General features: G+C 36.4%; 1 protein-coding gene across 1 annotated transcript in view; it reads left to right on the top strand.

The window, feature by feature from the left end:
• The first annotated feature begins 444 nt into the window (after window positions 1-444).
• WDR19 (WD repeat domain 19) overlaps window positions 445-17156 on the top strand; it is a 45776-nt gene continuing 29064 nt past the window's right edge. The window contains exons 1-13 of the mRNA XM_086746234.1: window positions 445-512; window positions 597-662; window positions 3493-3618; window positions 7024-7139; window positions 7706-7821; window positions 9109-9189; window positions 11404-11516; window positions 12851-13024; window positions 14231-14301; window positions 15050-15222; window positions 15334-15448; window positions 16189-16295; window positions 16714-16836. Of these exons, the coding sequence (XP_086602360.1) occupies window positions 3506-3618; window positions 7024-7139; window positions 7706-7821; window positions 9109-9189; window positions 11404-11516; window positions 12851-13024; window positions 14231-14301; window positions 15050-15222; window positions 15334-15448; window positions 16189-16295; window positions 16714-16836 (1302 nt within the window). The 5' untranslated portion in view covers window positions 445-512; window positions 597-662; window positions 3493-3505. The remainder of the gene's footprint in view (window positions 513-596; window positions 663-3492; window positions 3619-7023; window positions 7140-7705; window positions 7822-9108; window positions 9190-11403; window positions 11517-12850; window positions 13025-14230; window positions 14302-15049; window positions 15223-15333; window positions 15449-16188; window positions 16296-16713; window positions 16837-17156) is intronic.

The raw sequence follows: 17156 nt of genomic DNA, 5'->3' as shown, positions 1-17156 counted from the left end.
GTTGAGCCTTCTGTGTTTTACACACTAAGGATGCTAAGAATGCTTAGCTGGGAAGGTCCCAGACTTTTCCATGAAATTTAGAGAACTAAACATTCTGGTCTTTGGAGAGACTCTCATACAGTTTTTTCATTCCATTAACTCTGTAAGAGAAAAAATAATAGTTGTGATAGAGTCACAGTAGTTCTCAATGCAGACACCTCGCAACAGAAAGTTCAATTTTTCCAGCACAAACTGAAAGATTCTTCTGTGGAAATTTTGTACTTTGGTGCATTAGAATCACCCAGAAGTCGTGTTTGGGTTTTTTTTTTCCTCTGCAGTACTCACAGTTGCTAGCCTGTTAGAAAGTTGTAGTATTGTTACATGCTTACAATTTTAAGATGTGTAACTTTCCACTTTTTCGTTTGTCTGTTTGTTTCCCAGCAAGTATTCAGTCTATTAGAAAAAGCTTGGTCTGGTTCCCCTGTGCAGTTTGCTTGGCAGAAAACTTTGGGAAATTTTCTTGCTGTGACAGGGTAAGATTACAAATATTTATTGCATTTGTCCATAGAAATCTCTGATGAAGAAAGGGAATTACTATATATGTTAATCTTTTTTAGAGGTGATCGTGCTGTGAAAATTTTTGATCGTCATGGTCAGAAGAGAAATGAAATCAGCTTACCAGGGTGGGTACTAAGATGACTTTAAATTATTTTCTTTGTCATTTTCTTTTAAAACATGCTTCTTTTCTGGTGAGGTGCTTATACAATACAAGAACTTTGTAGGAAGAGATGGTGTCTCTAATGAACATACCTGGAAAAGAAGACAAACTGATGAGCATGTATGGAATTTGAGACAATAAAAGCTGAATTCATAGTAAGCTATCAAGGATAGTCAGAAAAATATATTCTCCTACCCGAAGCACTCCTTATTAGTAATAAACTGAGTCTACTTCAGTAATATGTTAGAAAAAAGTCTGTCATATTAAGAAAGAACATAGTGAGGTCGTGTACACTATATCCTTGTCACGCTGATTGTGACTGCATTCTTGTTCCTGTTTTCTAGTAATTTGTTATCGTAGCCTTACTGAGAAAAGACATCCTTTTGGTTTAGTGCTTTTGCTTATGTCACAGGCATAATGTGTGTACATTGGCACTTTTACTTTAGATTGAGGGTGTACTTCTGAATTTAATTTCGCCATTTTTCCTGCTTATCACACTTTGGTTCACACCAGAGAGTGGTGTTGGAGTATACAAACTGGATTCTTTTCAGACAAAATTTTAAAAGTTATGTACTTTGGAAGATGCAGTCTAGGTGCTAAAAGGCAATCACTCCATAGAAACAGGCTCAATATGGTCCAGAGGAAACCTCCGTCGGTACAAACATTGCGACATGAGGTCATCATACCATTTTGCTCTATAAGTTTACTTTTACTGGGCACCATTACTACCTGAAGTAGCAATAGTTTCATTTGTGTACTCCTCATGTCTTTTTAGTATTTTACTTGCTCTTAAGTATTCATGTAAATTCCTGATTTGTTCTTTTATTTCAAATAACTTGATTCATTTTGATTAAGGTGGAGCCCTTAGTCAAGGCAAAACTCCCACTGAGGCTTTAAATCTAAGACCTCTAATCTAGAAGTTTAACTTTCCTTTCCAGAATGTTACTTACGTATCTCTGTATCATTGGTAGGTATGAATCACTTAGCTCCCCAAGAACTCTCTAGAAATCTTTTTTTTTGCAATTTGTGATAGTTGGCCGCCTTGCACCAAACCAAGAGATGCAATTCTAATTGTCTTTACCGGACTCACTGGTATCTTACTGACCATTGCATTTCAAAATCCCGTTCCGGTTAGGTGACATTCATAATTTGGACTGGCTATGTCAGTGTCTTTTGCTTGCTAATATCCATGGCCCAGCTCATTCTGCATTGTGTTTTGCACAATGTATGATAAATGCTCATTCTGTCCAGCAAATTGCCAGAAGTGAGGAAAACGGAGAACCCTGAGAAGAGCTTGTGTTGGACTGGGGATCTTCTGCTGTCGTGTGGTCTGGCGAGGGTGGCATGAAGGGGAGTTTGCCTTACTCATGGACAGTGACAGCACTACATTATTGACCGACAGATGTGACTCTTTCCTTCAGAGAAACATGTAACATCTAAAACAGTTTTTAAATAACATTGTGTTCTCATGGCAAGGCAAAGAGGAGAAAAAACTTGTGTAGTAACCACATATCCTAAAGGCTTATCAAAATAATTAACATCTGCTTATGCCAGTTTGAATAGTACTGACTTTTTGAGGCCCACCAGCAAGTCTTCTATCTAGGCTAGGTATTTCTTTTGAATTCTTATTTCTAACCTTTTGCTGTGACTGAAGAATAAATTCTGTCTAATTATTGCTATTAGGATAAAATTCAGGTTTTGTGATATACATATAAACACGCATGTTTATATGGAGGTTCTTCCTCCTCAGGCCAAACTTTTCTTCTTTATTTGTTGGTTAACTGTTAACCAACTGCAATTGTTAACTGTTAGACCTCTCGTTGCGTAAGAGCGAAGTTCAGAATGTCAGATATTCTCTGCACTAATAGTTGATGTTACAAGCACCTAATTACCTTTATGTTGCTAGAATTTGGTTTGTTTACTACTTATCAGTCTGAGTTTTTCCCTGTTTGTTTCTTTTTGTCTTGTTCCTGCTCTTGATGTTCTGATTGGCTGTTAAGTATTCATGGATGTGTTTTGGGAATAGACCATACTTGTTCTCTAGAATAAACTGTTAAGGTTTTAAAAGGAAAGACAGGAGAAACTGGAACTGAAGGCTTGAGAATTAGTTTACAGCAATGTATGTTTCAGTAGGACACTTTTAAAATTGCGTGCGTTAGGAGTTCTCATTTGAATAGTAACGAGAGTGAAATTTTTCGTAGAGATGCCTTTTTAACCTGAAACTATCAGCTTATTTATCTAGAAAGAAAAGAGTGGTGTCAGATGGGATAGGTCCTTAGTCTGCAGTGTGTGGACCTTTAAATATGTGTTGTAAACAACACTGTTTCCAGTTCACTGGAGACTGGTGGGTAAGTCTGCTGTGCTCTTCGTTCTGGAAACTATTTGCAAGTAGAGGTTTTTCCTGCTTCTGCATGGGTTTTTTGGCCAAGATTGTTATGCTGGTTGAACTATGAGAAAAATAATTTCAACACTGAACAGCCTCTAACAAAATAAAACCTTACAAAAATTTTTCACTGTCTCTTGCAAATCAAGGTGGCTGTATTTCAAGTCCTAGAACGTAGGCAGCAGTCTCTTTTTTATGACCTTCCTTTCAGATTCTGTCATTTCAATGAAATTTGGGTAAGAGTGTGGTTGCTGTAAGCAGTACACTTTACACATAAATCTGCAATCCCTCCTGGGTTTGCTTGGAAGGAAAAAAGGACAGGGACTTCAACTGGATAATTCTGGTTGTTTCTGTACACTTACAAACATATTTTCACATTATTAGTGAAAGTCTACTTTTTTTTTTCCTTCAGTAACTGTGTTGCTATGGACTGGGATAAGGATGGAGATACTCTAGCAGTAATCACAGACAAATCTAGTGCCATTTTTCTGTGGGATGCAAACACAAACAAAACAAGCCAAGTGGACAGTGGCATGAGGTAAGAAAGTTGTTTTTTTTTAAAGTGTGTATTTGAAGACTTGGACCACTGGTCCAATGTTTGGTGATGCTCTTGATGCTGTCTCTTAAATCAACTTAGAAGCTGATGCAAAGGTAGAATGGTGCAGTATGTTTTTAACTTGGTTAAACTGCCATCAGGACATCATATTCTTGCTTTGTAATCTTTTTGTTTTCTATCTATGTGTAGAGTGTATGTTACATTTAACCTGTAAAATCCAGTAGTCATGCAGCGGCTTGAGAAGCCTCTTACTTGATCTGTTATTCCAGAAATTGAAATGAGTACTGCCATGTGAACCACAGGGCCGTTGATGTGGTGTAAGACCATTCATGTCTTCTAACTTTGAAGTCTGACTTGAGACTTCCAATGTAGTGAAGAAAGATAAACCTGCAACTGGCAGACTTTGAGTCACCCTCTGAAAAATAACTTTACTGTTTGTCTGTTAAGTGTATGGAGAGACTTGTAGACAGCTAAGATATACACAGCTGGAAAACATCTGTCCCATTTCTTTTAATGAGGATGTTGGTTTTGAGGGTATTGTTTTTCCAGATTGAGGTTGAAAACTCCATGTCTGGAATATGGAAATATTCCATATTTCCGTTAACATGTACGTTTGTGCTTTGTAAAATTTATTTGGAATATTGGATATTTGATTGTAGGATATTTCCATATGTTCCAACCTGGTATCCTCTATGTGTACACTGAAACTGAACTTTAGCTATACTGAAACAAAAAATAACTTCTATACAAGTTATTCCACTCCTGAAAAAGTAAAAGAATTGCCACGTTGCACAAAATACACACTGACTTAACCTATACATGATTTAATAAAGTTATGTTTTGAAGAGTGTTTCTGGGTGGAATATTAAGTTGCATAGAATCATAGAATAGTTTGGGTTGGAAGGGACCTTTAAAGGTCATCCAGTCCAGCCCCTCTGCAAGGAGCAGGGACATCTTCAACCAGATCAGGTTGCTCAGAGCCCCATCCAACCTGGCCTTGAATGTTTCCAGGGATGGGGCATCCACCACCTCTCTGCGCAACCTGTTCCAGTGTTCCACCACCTCACTGGAAATTTTTTTTTCCTTATGTCCCATCTGAATCTGCTTCCTTCTATTTTAAAACCATTACCCCTTGTCCTGTCACAACAGACCCTGCTAAAGAGTTTCTGCCCATCTTTCCTGTAGGCCCACTTTAGGTACTGTAAGACTGCTATAAGGTCTCCCCAGAGCCTTCACTTCTCAAGGCTGAACAGCCCCAACTCTCTCAGCCTGTCCGTATAGGAGAGGTGCTCCAGCCCTTTTATCATCTTCGTGACCCTCCTCTGGACCTTCTCCAACTGGTCTATGTCCTTCTTATGTTGGGGGTTCCAGAACTGGACGCAGTACTCCAGGTGGGGTCTCATGAGAGCAGAGTAGAGGGGGAGAATCACCTCCCTCAAACTGCTGGCCATGCTTCTTTTGATGCAGCCCAGGATGTGGTTGGCTTTCTGGGCTGCAAGCATACATTGCTGGCTCCTGTTGAGCTTCTCATCCACCAGCACTCTCAAGTCCTTCTCCTCAGGGCTGCCCGCAATCCATTCTACACCCAGCCTGTATTTGTGCCTGGGATTGCCCTGACCCATGTGCAGGACCTTGCACTTGACCTTGGTGAACTTCATGAGGTTCTCACAGGCCCACCTCTGCAGCCTGTCAAGAGGATGACATCCCTTCCCTCCAGCGTGTCAACGGCACCACAGCAGCCTCAGAGTGCTGAGGGTGCACTCTGTCCCACTGTCCATGTTACTGGCAAAGATATTAAACAGGGCCGGGCCCAACATGGACCCCTGAGGAATGCCACTCATCACCGGTGTCCACGTGGACATTGAGCTTTTGACCGCAAATCTTTGAGTGCAGCCAATCCAGCCAGTTCTTTATCCACCGAATGGTCCATCTGTCAAATCCATGTCTCTATGTTGTTTCTCTACATGTTAGAAAACGGTTTCAAAACAAGCACATGATTGTACATACAAATGACAAATTTAAAGTGATTACTTCTTCCTAATATCCAATTAATTATATGTTGCATTATATAGCCATCTTGTTTAGGTATTTGTGCTTTACTCAGTGATTTTGTAGTCATTACATTTTTGTCATTATTTATTAGTTAGTACATATTATCAATAATATGCCTTTTTAGCACGGATTTTATAATGTTTATCATTTTAATCTTCTGGTAGAATACATCAACTTTGGCATCCAATTTTTTTTTTTTTTTAAAGTTTTTCTAAGTAAGGTTTTGGGGTTTTTTGATAGGTCAGTTTTAAACTATAGTTATTTATATAATCAAAGTAATTTATGAAATTTACCTTATACTGTGTGAAGGAATAGATCAAGTTGTACCCTTTTTTCATGTGTGAACAAATGCTTTGGAGGGAAAGAGTATCTTGCCAGTATGCAAGCAAAAAAGAGCGTAGAAGGTACTTATCGGAATGGATTATTGCAGTTCTTTCATGAGCTTTCTCTCTAATGTCTGAAGTAAATTGCTTACTGGAGGCAGTCTTGCTAGAGTAGTGAATACATAAATCAATTTAAGTGCCTAGTCTTTCTTTTGTCATTGCTTAAGCAGAATAAGCACCAAGATACATAGATGATGAGATAATCAGGCTTTTCTGTTATCCTACTCTTTTTAAAATTAGGAAAGCACAAAGAAAGCCCCTCACATGCAAACCAGATATATATTGGAGATCATTTCATGTGTCAATTAATGTCTGAAATTTGTTTCAAATTGCTATTGTATGCTTACCGTAAAATTTAAAAGGTGGCAGAGGCATTGATGGAAATAACTGCATTTATTAGAAAACTCTGATTAAAATTGTTTTGCTTAAGAAGCTGTTTTTTTAAATGTGATGTGTGGTATTTATCTGTGTACCCTTAAATACATGCAGAAATAGACCTTGCTGTATCTGAAACTTCAAGGTAAAATGACTCTTTCTAACTTTCTTATTACGTTGAGTAGAACTAGACCTATTCGCTTGGAGCAGGCCAAATTCATAGAATTACTGAAGTACAAAAAAAACAATGCAGAAAGTGACGGGAAAATTTCACATACCTTCATGGTATCTTTGAGTGTATCTTAAAGCTGCATATTTGGCTAAATTACCTACTGTTCCATCAAAGGCTGTTGATGTTTGCAGACATATTTCCATTTGTACAAGTCTTGTTACATTACTTCATACAATTTTTTATTCCTTTAACTATTTTGTTCACACTTTAATAATTCTGATACTTGTGGAGAACATTTGCTTAGTTTAAAAATTCTGCTTGATCTGTGTGTGGTTTCATAGAACTTTAAAGCAAATATGCGACATATTTTTGTATGTAATCACATGAAATTTTTCTTTTCTTTAGGGATGCAATGTCTTTCTTATTATGGTCTCGAGTTGGAACTTTACTTGCTGTTGGAACAACAAAGGGAAACTTACTCATATATAACCGCCAGACTTCTCGCAAGATTCCTGTTCTTGGTATGCTTTGAAACTAAGCTTGCACATGTGAAAGTGGAATTTTGCTAATATACTTAGATTCCTTTTTGGTTCTGTATGTGAACATGCAAGTCAAAAATGTGCTCATACTGAACTTGCACCTTCTGTTTTCTTGTACTTAACAGAGTACTTTTATATATATATACCCATACCTGATACTGCCTGATGGGAAACTTGTGTTATCTTTCTTGCTTTACAGATTGCAAAGGATTTGTGTGGTTGTTCTTGTTACTAAGTTGCTTTCTCTTACCTGCTTAGAGTATCTCTGGTCAGAAAGGTTAAGGATATAGCACAGTCCCCAGGAATTTGATGCGAAGAAATGGAACAACAGGAGCTGTGCAAGTTCCTATAAGGTCACAAGACTTCCATCTTGGAGTAGAAGATTAAAAAAAAAAAAGTATTACTCTTGAATTTGTAATTGCTCTGACAAGTTGTTTCACATTCTGACAATCTGTGTTTGAGTGGCCAAATAGAGGATATTTCCATCCCAGTTTCTTTTTTTTTGTGGTTGTGTTCACTTGCGTTCTATAGGTTTCTTTCTTTTTCAGGTAAGCACACTAAGCGGATTACTTGTGGTTGTTGGAGTACTGAAAACCTTCTGGCTCTAGGTGGCGAAGACAAAATGATTACTATAAGCAATCAGGAAGGGGACACTATAAGACAGGTAGTATTTATAACCCCCATTTGGTTTTAAGGCATACATTAATACTCCTGGTTCCTGAGAAAGCTGAGACCTGTGGCAGCTTAGGCCTTTCCAATCCTGCTGCTTTCAAGGACAAAGAACCTTTTGGAAACCTCATGTAAAATGAGGGCATATCTAAAGCTCTGAGCCTCTGTGTTATATAATATGATCTATGATAACAGAGTCTCTGCAATTCTGCTGTGGTCCTGCCTAAACAAGCTTCTCTCATCCTTGATCTTGATCTGTATCTGTTACAAGAGGATCCTATGAGTGCAATCTTAGGTTGACTTCGCCAGCGACAGCACAGGACAGCTCTCACATGGCTATTTGTAAAGTCTTTAGGAAGTACTTTTAGTGTTGGTTTCGCTTTAGATTGGTTAAACAAAGATCTTGCCTGTGATGTGCAGGGATTAGTCCTAGGCTGAACCTCCATTGCATTGTTGAGAGTCTGATTCCAGTGCTTCCTCCAAGTACACTCAGATTATCTCCTCATTCATTCTGTTTGTTTACATGTCATGGTCCTTCCAAGCAGTGACTGTTGGTGCATAATGTGCAAATTAATATAATTTGGTTTTTTTTTTTATCTTTAATGAACAGTGTTTCACTCAAGATTTTCAAAGAACAAATCTTTCATAGTTCATCTTGTATACTTCCATCTTTATGTCTGAAGATCACCATTGGAGAAGAATACCCTGATAAATTTATTAGGGTATATCTGTGCTTTAAACTGGCTGGCTTAGGTACTAGAAGCAGTGTAGCTGACACAGCTGAGACCTAAAGAAGACTTTCTTATGAGGTTTTGTAACCTCAGATTGACTACAAAAGTAACTAAATTGCTGTCACTACCTAAACCAGTTCCATATTAAAATGCATTGTAAGTATTTAACCAAGCCTTATTCTTGGTCTTCCTTCTTTGAATTTGCATTGAAGTGACCTTATTTATACTATTTCAGTTAGTACTGAGTGTGTAACACCATCTTGCAAGTCTTCTTCCTCATCTGTATTTTTCACTCTCTGTTTGGATTTGTATTTCTAACAGTTTCCTAGATATATTTTCAGTATATTCCGTGATAACATGTCATTATAATCCAAATTAAGGTCACGTTTTCTCCAACTTTTTTCTTAGTTTTGGTACTAAATGCAATAACAACTCTATCTACCTGTCTATCTCTCCTTAACACTAAAATATGCAGACATAATGCAATTGTTTTATCATCAGTATTTTCTACATTAACTGTTGATTTCTCAGTCTGAACTTCTTTCTTGCAGACCTCAGTGAGCTCAGATCCCAGTGATATGCAGTTCTCAGTTATGAAGACGGATGAAAGAATATCAACCAGGGAAAGCACAGTAAGAAGTCAATACAAAATACTCCAAAAAGTGTTAATCTGATGTTTCAGCAATTTGCTCCTCCTTGACTTAAAATTTGGTGTTGAAGATTTAATTTTTTTCTCAAAATCTTCCTTTAAAGTAAAGCCATACCCATTTATTTATTAAGTATGTGTTTGTGAAAAGTGCAGTGGTTAGCAGTTTGACAGGTAATGGAGCAGTTTTGCAGTGGTAGTTAACATAATAGATGGAGATGTGTGCAGGGACTTAAAGAAATACATACAATATAAATATGTAACAGTATATGCAATGTGGCACATGGAAATGGAGCAGGATTGTCAAAATTACAGAGATGCTGCCTTTCAGAGGGCAGATTTTCAGCTGTCAGTTTTGGGAACAGATCACTCTGGGTTTTCATCTTATGCAAACCTCAGCATCAATGAGACTAAAAGCCCCGGTGTCAGTCTTCTGATGTGAGCTGTCTAAATCGCTACAGTTTCATTGTCTTCTTCATCTTTCTTGGATAAATCAAAGTCCGTCAGACCGGTCAATGGTGAAGTATGGAAAAATGAGGCAATTATAACTATTAGCAGAGCATATTATTAAATTATCAGCAGTGAAATACGAAGACAAGACTTAGAAAATCCATGGATAGAGAGGTGATATGGTGTTAGAATTTGTCCAAATCTATACACTTATACAACATAATTAAATTTTCACAGTCAGACTTAATCTATGGAGTATAGATGTCAGGAAAGAATTTTTCCCCATCCTGACTTTGACAAGGACCTCTAGAGTGCTTTGCCTCTCTGCATGGAGTGAAATGCTTTCTGCTTCCTAGGAAAATTTCATTAACAGATATTTTGAAAATGCCAGCAACTGAGGACTTGACTTCAGCATTGATTTCTTCTGCTGCTTCCTGGGGCATGTGATAGTCTAGACTTCGCAGTTTTTTTTATCACAGTTCTCAAGTTTGCTGTGAAATGTTAGGGAACATTCTGTAATTCTGTAGTCCTTGATGTTAGTGCTTGGATGGTCTATCAGCAGCTCTAAACCCCATAGCATTTATTGTCTAGGTGCCTATTATTGTGGCAGGGCTTGGTTTGGGAACGATCACTTCCAGTCTGTTAGTTATGACATCAGAAAAGGAAAAAAAAAAAGGCAAGTTGGATAAAAATAAGTAGCACTAGAGTTAACGTCTTGCCCTGGAACATAAAATAATTCCTGTAATTTCTTAGAATAGTTTAAGAAATACTATTTCTTAAATACTTCATCATTAAGCTGCTGTGAATTATAAGCAGATTGTTTTAAAATGCAGAAAACATATATTTGGAGTAAGTTTAGGAATTATAGGTCATAATTTGGTTTCTAATTAGGTTTCTAATTCTGGATTAATGGATTTTTAGGTCAACATATGCCTTTTTTTCTCGGTTTGACAATACCAGCTTTGTATTTCATTCTTCCAGCTCTTATTTAGGAATAAACTGTTGTCTCCTTTTTAGACAAGGAGAGCTGGAACAGGAGGTAATGTAAAGCAAACTTGTAAATAGCCCTTCAAAGTATCTTTGTCAGAGAATAACATGAAATGAGGTATTCCTCCTTGGTTTTTTTTCTAAAATGAGTGTTTTACTCTTCCCTGACAATAACACACACTCTAGCAACAAAAATAATCTTTCTTTGGAAAAAAAGTGAAGTTCAATTTGTCTTCCATTATGAAGTCCGACATCTCTGTGGGATTCATCAAATAAAATGCACTCACCTAGACTGATATCAAACTATAAATATTGCATGTGTAATACACACTGAACAGGCTGTTTCTTTTGGAATTGTCTTTCTGCCTTTGAAATCTCAGCAAGTTACTTGAGATAGCAGTGTTGTGATAGCCTTCCCTTCAGCTTCCCAGATAAAAATTCTATGGATCAAAACCCACATAACTACATGTGACCTGCTGCCTTTTCCTCCAAGGAAATTGAGCTAACTTAATGCTTCTGTAGGGAAAAGTCTTGAATTTGAGATATCTGTTCTGCTGGGCTTGCATTTAGATCTGTGAACCGCTGGCTCACAAGGGGAATATCCTGAAAATCTCTAATGTTGGTAACAATTCAGAATTCAGATCCATAGAATTCTTGAGAATTCTTGAAAGTACTAAATCTCATCTTTTAGTGAAGATGTAGGGCCTTATTTCAAACTGATGCCATCCTTATTGAGTTAATTTTTCATTTCATTCATTGGCAGGTAAGCGTAGTGGTCGGCAAGAAGACTCTCTTTCTTTTTAATTTGAATGATCCTGACAACCCAATTGATCTGAAATTTCAGCAGCCTTATGGCAGTATTGTAACCTACAGATGGTGAGCGGAACTTTCTTAATGAAGCATTCTAGTATTAACAAGCTGAAGATTTTCCCAGAAGTTCTGATAAATGCTGGAAATTAAATCATATATCCGTTGCTTACACTGGATTTTTCTGGGATGTATTGCAGCCTTTTTAATACTTCTTTTCCAAACAGAAAGAAGTCTACATTTTGTAATTGTTTTACTTGACAATTCGATGGCTATAAAAGCAGTATTTTCAAGTATAATGGCTGTTGGTATGCTCAGCTTTAGAACCGTAATACTGTTGCTGTCCTGACAGTAGATTAAACTGAGGGTTTTATAGGTTGTTTTCTGTTTGTATGAGTGACTGATGAAAGAGCTAGGGGTGGAGTTGGATCCTCCAGCTAGTTTGTTGGTTTACAAAGTTGTGCAAAGTCCTTGTAGCCTCCCTGCTATGCAATCCAGTTGGTAATGTCCTTTGAAGAAATCACAAGCTAGAAGTTTCAACTCTGTACCCAAAAAGTAGCTGTACTGTTTCTCTATCTTTGAATTGTGACACCCTGTCTTTTAATTCCTCTTCAGTCAACATGGAATTGACATTTATCCCTTTACACTACAACTGTGTGAGACCTGGAGCTATATGCTCCTTAATTTATGGCCACGTCTAACAAGGCATACCTGGGCTGTTTCCCTTGCAATAATTTTTTTGCAACTAAGCTGATCAGATATTGTTTGAATTCATCTTTACACACTGTAACTTTTTCTGCCTTAACCTTATTATTTCTACTTGAGAGTATGAAAAGTAAACTAAAGTTTACTAAACTAAAGTAAAGTAAACTAAAGTTTACTAAAGTAAAGTTTACTATCTGTTCACAAATACAGACTGTAGCTTTGGTACTTCCACTGTGTTTGCAGTAGTATGCCTTCACGGCACCGTGACTGCTGTTACTGTTTGTAGCATAGCTTGGATGGGACCAAGTCAGCCAGAACCTGGAAATGGAAGTTTCCATCTTCTGGCATGCTTATTCCAGTGAAGATACCAGAGGTCTTTCTCCTGGCATTACTGTCGTGTAGGCAGTTTACTGAAAGTAAAGTGGCATTATAGAATGTAGGAGAGAGAATAAAGACAACTTATGAGTGAACTCTGGACAAAACCATCTTTTTGTCCTTCAAGAATCTCTGGTTGTTTTTCCCTTAATCTATTTTATACTATATTGTTCTACATTATATATATATATATAAATTCCCATAATTTCATTATTTTTCCTATTAAAGGAAGACATTGACAGTTACCGCAGTAGTCTAAAAGAAAATGCATTTTGCATATTGCATAAATAGATCTTTTCTTAATTATTTGGTTTTTTTGACAGGTATGGTGATGGCTACATTATGATTGGTTTCTCACGAGGGTGTTTTGTAGTCATTTCTACACACATTCGTGAGATAGGTCACGAAATCTTTCAAGCTCATAATCACAAGGATAATCTAAGCAGCATTGCTATATCACAGTCGTTAAACAAAGCTGCATCTTGTGGAGACAATTGGTAAGTGGTAGCTTTATACATAAAGAATGGAATTCGTCTCACATAACTTTAGCTGTTAGGCATTAAAGCTAGGCTCCCTAAGGCTTCAGTCAGTGCAGAGAAGGTGAGATGAATTACTCTGTAGAACTGTCTCTCTGCCTAAAGTTAGAAGAAGCTAATTTTGACCAAAACCTCTGCAACTGAAATTATCTTTATTGTAATTAATTGTAAGCAAAAAAAAAAAAAAAATTAAACTTTACTATAGATTATTCCTTTTGATTTTTTCTTTTTCTACTATGTTACTTGGCTACAAAAATGTCCAGATTTCTTTATTCTGATTTATTCATTGGGCATAAACATCTGCTTAGCAATAGGAGAGCAGTTAATTTAAAGCTGTACTGAGTATGCTGATATCCTCTTCCCTGGTGTTTAATCTTTCTTGCAATCTGGACAAAAGTATAACTGTGTAAGCAATTAAGGAAAAAATAGTTAAAGAGACTGGAGATTTTAAAAAATACGTTATGCATATGATATAATATCTCCTTAGCTCCTCATCTGCTACTCCCTGATTCTGTAATTTGCTGAATTCTTCAGCAAAAAAAAAGGAGCTTAGTGATGGTAGGAGTCAGACCGTTCTGTCTGTCCTCAGTTCTGTATATGACCTTAACAGACAGCTGATTTATGACACTTGCACATCAAGAGTGGTGTAAGTATGAGCAAAACTTGGTGCAACTTCAAACACTTCAGCTACTGTACAAAAAACACTATTTCTTTAAGGGATCCTTTAGCATATATTGAGTAACATGACAGCATAAGTAAACTGTCACTCTGCCCCTTTTTATATGGATTGCAAGCTGGTTTTTTTTTATCTGTGTTTCAGGCCATGTTTGTCCATCAGAAATGTGTATTTAACCTAACCTGTATTGTAACAGATCAAAAGGGAATAGTACTGTGTGTTTCCCACCCCTGAGTTCTTTCAAATTGGATGAGTTGTGCCTTTTCCTCAAATGTTAGTTCTCTAAGCAAATCTCTTTGTATAGTGACAGTCATAAACTCTATAGAGTGATGGATAACGATGAGTGTGCATCGCTCTTTAGGAAACAGAAGACATCTTGCATTTGCACTCCTTTTTTGCTCCATTAGACTGTATTGATTGGGTTGGTTTTCTTCCAGTTTATGATGACTGAGAGTTATATTAGTGAAAATGACTGTTTATTTTTGTTTTAGCATTAAAATCCATGATCTGTCAGACCTGAGAGAAATGTATGCCATAATAAACTTGGATGATGAAAACAAAGGTATGTTAACATTCTCCATGAGAATAGGAATTTTTACAAATCAAGTGAAAGAGAATTTTGATGGTGACTCTACTTACATAAGTGAAAGTACTCTTGTTGGTAAAATTGTGTAAATGTAGAATTTATCATAAATTCCTTCTTTCCCAACTTGTATTTATTAGGTGACCCTAGCAGAATGGGAACATATTTTATCTGTTGAAAGTATAGAGGAGTACAGGTCTCAGAATATTTGATCAGTGTTTTCATTTTTTGAATCTGTAATACAGTATATTCAGATTACTGAAATAATGTATTTGACTGGTTTTTGCTTCTTTCCATATTTCTTTTGATGGGTGAGGTTTTTTTTTGCTTTTCAGCATCTCTTGTACTGACATATAATACTTAATCTGTTCTCGTCCTATTACACAAGATTTGTGCCTACATCTTCCAGAACATAGTTACAAGACTATGTTCTTGGATAATAAGTTACTGCCATTATTTCTTCTTGTTGTGTCTGTAAATTGTCAAGTCTTCACTCTTAGGAAAATGCTAGATTAGTAAATTATGGTTTTGATTTGAGTGATTCCAATTAATCTTGCAATTATATTAATTTATTATGTTGGAGTACATTAGTACATATATTCCTAGGTATGAATTCATACCATTTTCACATTTAAAAGCAAAATAAATGTTTCTTGGCTTCAGAAGATAACGAAAGGAATTTAATTTAATTTTATTTTTTTTTTTCAAAAACTTGTGACTGTTTTAGGTGTAGATCAGCTGGCTTGGACAGATGATGGACAGTTGTTGGCAGTATCTACACGAAAAGGATCCCTTCATGTTTTCTTGACAAAGCTTCCAATCCTTGGAGATGCTTGCGGTACACGGATTGCATACCTCACTTCTCTTCTTGAAGTTACTGTAGCCAATCAGGTGGAAAGAGTATGACAACCTCTTCCTTTTAAACTTCATTTAGATTTAAGTAAAGTAAGTATTAATAGCAGATTCAAATTGTTGTATTTTGTTTTGTTGGTTTTTTTCTTTTTTTTACAGGAGGTTCCAGTCACAGTCTCTGTTGAAGTAGAGCCCAGTTTTGTTGCTATTGGTGTTTATCATTTGGCTGTAGGAATGAACAATCGGGCTTGGTTTTATGCTCTTGGAGAGAATAGTAAGCATAAATTTACTTTTCTTAAAACTACTGCATCATTGTGTCTTATTTTATTAATTCAATATTGTGTTTAGCAGTTCTGGACACTTCACATTCTACAATAACAACTTGCATTGCCATATGGTCCTGTTAGGACCAGATAATGATCTTCACAGGCTAAAGCAGTTATGATAAGGCATTGTCAATAATAGAATAAAACTTCAGAGCCAAGGTATTGATAATTAAATGTAGAAATTTTTGTTTGTTTGGTTTGGTTTGGTTTTTTTTTCAGATCATGTTGTTAACCAATGAAAGACTTTCAGACTTTTGAGATATTATTTTACTGTTTCTTTAAATACTACGTTTGGCAAAGTACTTAGGGACTATATGATCAGGGGTTTAAATTCTCAGTTTGGCAGATGTTCATGTTTCATGGTGTAAAGTAAAACTGGTTACACTATGTCCAAATTTTAGGCAGTGGATTTAAAGCTCTCTAAGCATCACCTTTTTGACTAATAATAAATTAATCAAAACTGTAAGAACACTAGTCAGAGTTGCATAGGAAAAGAGTTTCTCTTGTACTTTCTAACCAGTGCTCTGACCGCTAAGAAGAGTCTCTGTAACATGTGACTTGTCGCCTCTCTGCTTAGTTGCGAGTTCTTCACATGTGATTACTCATCTGCAAATTTAGATGATGATAAATGAAAACCTATACAAAATAAAAGTATTTTTACCTTTTCTTTTCTCTTTGAATTCTTTAGATGTAAAAAAGCTTAAAGATGTGGAGTACCTGGGTACAGTAGCAAGTATACACCTTAATTCCGATTATGCCGCTGCTCTCTTTGAGGGTAAAGTCCAGTTGCATATGGTAAGAGCTCTGGCAATTTGGAGTGCTGAACTAACGAGTTGATCTAAACTGAACAAGTTAATGTAATTTTTAAAATGAGAGAAAATGGAGTGATCTTCAGTTAATGGAGATAAAAATTAAAAATTTGTAGATATTTTTTGCTGGCTAATTAAAATATAAAGCTGAGTTCCTGTAGACTTTAGAAATACAACCTCATCTAGAACAGGTGAAAAAGTGTTTTATTGTGAACTACTTAACAAGTTTTATTTTAAAAATATCTATGGGAATGTGACAGAAGCAGATGATGCTGGGTTTTTAGGGGATGCACATGCAAGTTTGTTTCCATATCATTTCCTTACAGTTTGGTACAGGCAAACCTATGATACCGTGTTGTTGTTAACAGTGGAATTTTTCAATTCATTCTATTTTTTCTATTTAGATAGAAAGTGAAGGTTTTGATGCTCAGGAAGAACGAGAAACGCGACTCTTCCCAGCAGATGATGATAAATACCGGATTTTGTGCCATGCTTTAACAAGTGACTTCCTCATATATGGTACAGATGTGAGTATTACTTCTGTTTTTAAAGATCTTTTTAGATGGAATTAATTTCTGTCTGAATTGTTTGGATTATTACTCACATTTTTAGAAAAAAACTGTATTTCTGAGATGTTTATGGTGGATTATTTTCTATACAATAACTTTATGCAAATACAGACAAAATTGCATCCAACTTCCTATACTGCTGCATTTATGTGAGATACACTGACAGGAAGGTTAAGTTTTGCTTTTACTAGTGTTTGTTGCAGAACACTGATTTTAATAGTAGAACTTAATTCTGTTGCAGTAGTGAGAGGATTGGCAATCAAACTCTTCCAAATGTA

Source organism: Chlamydotis macqueenii, chromosome 4 (assembly GCF_036417535.1).
Source record: "Chlamydotis macqueenii isolate bChlMac1 chromosome 4, bChlMac1.mat, whole genome shotgun sequence".
Classification (NCBI taxonomy): Eukaryota; Metazoa; Chordata; class Aves; order Otidiformes; family Otididae; genus Chlamydotis; species Chlamydotis macqueenii.
The sequence above is the reverse complement of the archived record's forward strand: the minus strand, read 5'-3'. Positions and strand labels throughout refer to the sequence as shown.